The sequence below is a fragment of the Canis lupus genome, chromosome 21 (assembly GCF_048164855.1).
Source record: "Canis lupus baileyi chromosome 21, mCanLup2.hap1, whole genome shotgun sequence".
NCBI lineage: Eukaryota > Metazoa > Chordata > Mammalia > Carnivora > Canidae > Canis > Canis lupus.
The window spans coordinates 19,058,152-19,059,999 of record NC_132858.1 but is presented as its reverse complement, the minus strand read 5'-3'; the positions used below and the strand labels follow the sequence as shown (position 1 = coordinate 19,059,999).

Below are 1,848 nucleotides of genomic sequence, written 5' to 3'. Positions count from 1 at the left end.
TTTTGGTGTTTGGAAGATTAATTTAATAATAGCAATAGTAAGGATTTAAGATTGAGAAATAAATATAGGAATCTGTAAATCCTTGCAATATTCTGGAACTAGGCATTAGATATAAAACAGGTGATGGCAAGGAGAATAAGAGGAGGAAGCTGGGAGCGGCTGTTTTTGCTGAGTTCTCAATAGCTGCGCTGTTGCTGGGCAAGGAGAAATTCTTCCCTCCTCCTGCTGGGGTAGTATAGGCTTCTCCCTGCTGGGGGAATGCCAGGTATACCTCTTACAGCCAGTGGTAGTGTGAAAGCTCTCCCTTCAGGGCTTCCCCACTCCATTTTAAATGAGGTTTCCTGTATTGATTTTCATACAGTTACACCTCAATACAGTTGACAATTCTAAATTGATAAAAACTGTTTGAGTATATCTTGATTCTGTTTTCCTTATTTCTTCAAGGGTGCATTGCAAAAGCAACATGCATCTCCCCGGCTAACAATTTGACTTCTTTTGTAACATGGAACCCATATTTTGACATTATTATTGCATGCTGAGCAGAATCTTTGAAGGTCCTCTGTATCTTAGTAGAAATATAAAAATTAATTATGAATCCTTGACTAAATACAGTTTATTTCATGGACACACATTTTTCAAGGGTGATGAGAAGGAGTGAACTACCCATCTATTCCCTGTCAGAAGGCATGAGTCTTCTCTTCAATCTCCTCATGGCTGACTTCATCTCCTGGTTCCTCAGAGTATAGATCAAGGGGTTCAGCAGAGGAGAGATGACTGTGAAGGTGACAGAGATGGCTTTATCTGTGGGGAGAGCAGTGAAGGGCCGGGCATAGACATAGATGCAGGGCACAAAGTGCAGCGTCACTACAGTGATGTGGGAAGTGCAGGTGGAGATGGCTTTCCTCCTGCCCTCCCCTGCCTGAGACTTTACTACTACTAATATGACCATATATGATACCAGGAGGAGGAAAAACCACAGTGTGGTGAGCAGTCCATTATTGGAAATCATCAGCAACTCAAGCATAAAAATGTCTGTACAGGCGAGCTTGAGGACCTGTGGAACATCGCAGTAGAAAGTGTCAAGAACATTGGGCCCACAGAAGGGGAGCGGAAGCAACAGGGAAATCTGTACAATGGAGTGGGTAAAGCCTCCCACCCAGGAGGCCACTATTAATCCAATGCAACGGCCTCTACTCATAATGGTCACATAGTGCAGGGGCTTGGAGATGGCCACATATCGATCCAATGCCATCACTGACAAAGAAAATACATCCACCCCTCCAACAAGGTGGAAAAAAAACATCTGGGTGAAGCACCCATTAAAGGAGATTGTCTTTCTTTGTGACAGAAGGTCCATCAGAACCTTGGGAGCTGTGATGGAGGAAAAGCAGATGTCGGCAACAGATAAATTACGGAGCAGGAAGTACATGGGGGTGTGAAGACGGGACTCACAGGTGACAGTGACCATGATGAGGAGGTTTCCCAGCAGAGTCGTCACATATACCAGAAGCAGGAAAAGAAATAAGACCAAGCTCAGTCCTTGATTCTGGGTTAGGCCAAGGAAAGCAAATTCTTTCACCCTGGTGCAATTTTTCAGCTCCATTGAGTCATTTTGTTTTTCTCTTTTGTTTCAAGCTACTTCCCATGAAAGTACTCAGCAATTTATTTTGTTTTTCCTCCTAAGCACTGAGACTGCAATTCAGAATCCTGCCCATGTGGCTGTAGTGCTTGCAATTTGTTGAGCTGCCCAATTTTTTAAGATTGCAGTCAGTTTGGTGATCAAATGAAATCATCACATGTGCAGTCATTCAATAATTCTTTTCCTATAAAACTCATTTCAGAAAGAAT

At 43.0% G+C, this 1,848-nt stretch overlaps 1 protein-coding gene across 1 annotated transcript; it reads right to left on the bottom strand.

Annotated features, from left to right (window-relative positions):
- Positions 1-667: 667 nt before the first annotated feature.
- Positions 668-1,603, bottom strand: LOC140613464 (olfactory receptor 4D10). Its single transcript, XM_072791981.1, has one exon. The coding sequence runs from the start codon at positions 1,601-1,603 to the stop codon at positions 668-670; it is 936 nt and encodes a 311-aa protein (XP_072648082.1).
- Between the last annotated feature and the right edge of the window lie 245 nt (positions 1,604-1,848).

What these genes read in the sequence shown, in the direction of transcription:
- LOC140613464 (XM_072791981.1), bottom strand. Translation starts at nt 1,603, where the DNA reads ATGGAGCTGAAAAATTGCACCAGGGTGAAAGAATTTGCTTTCCTTGGC.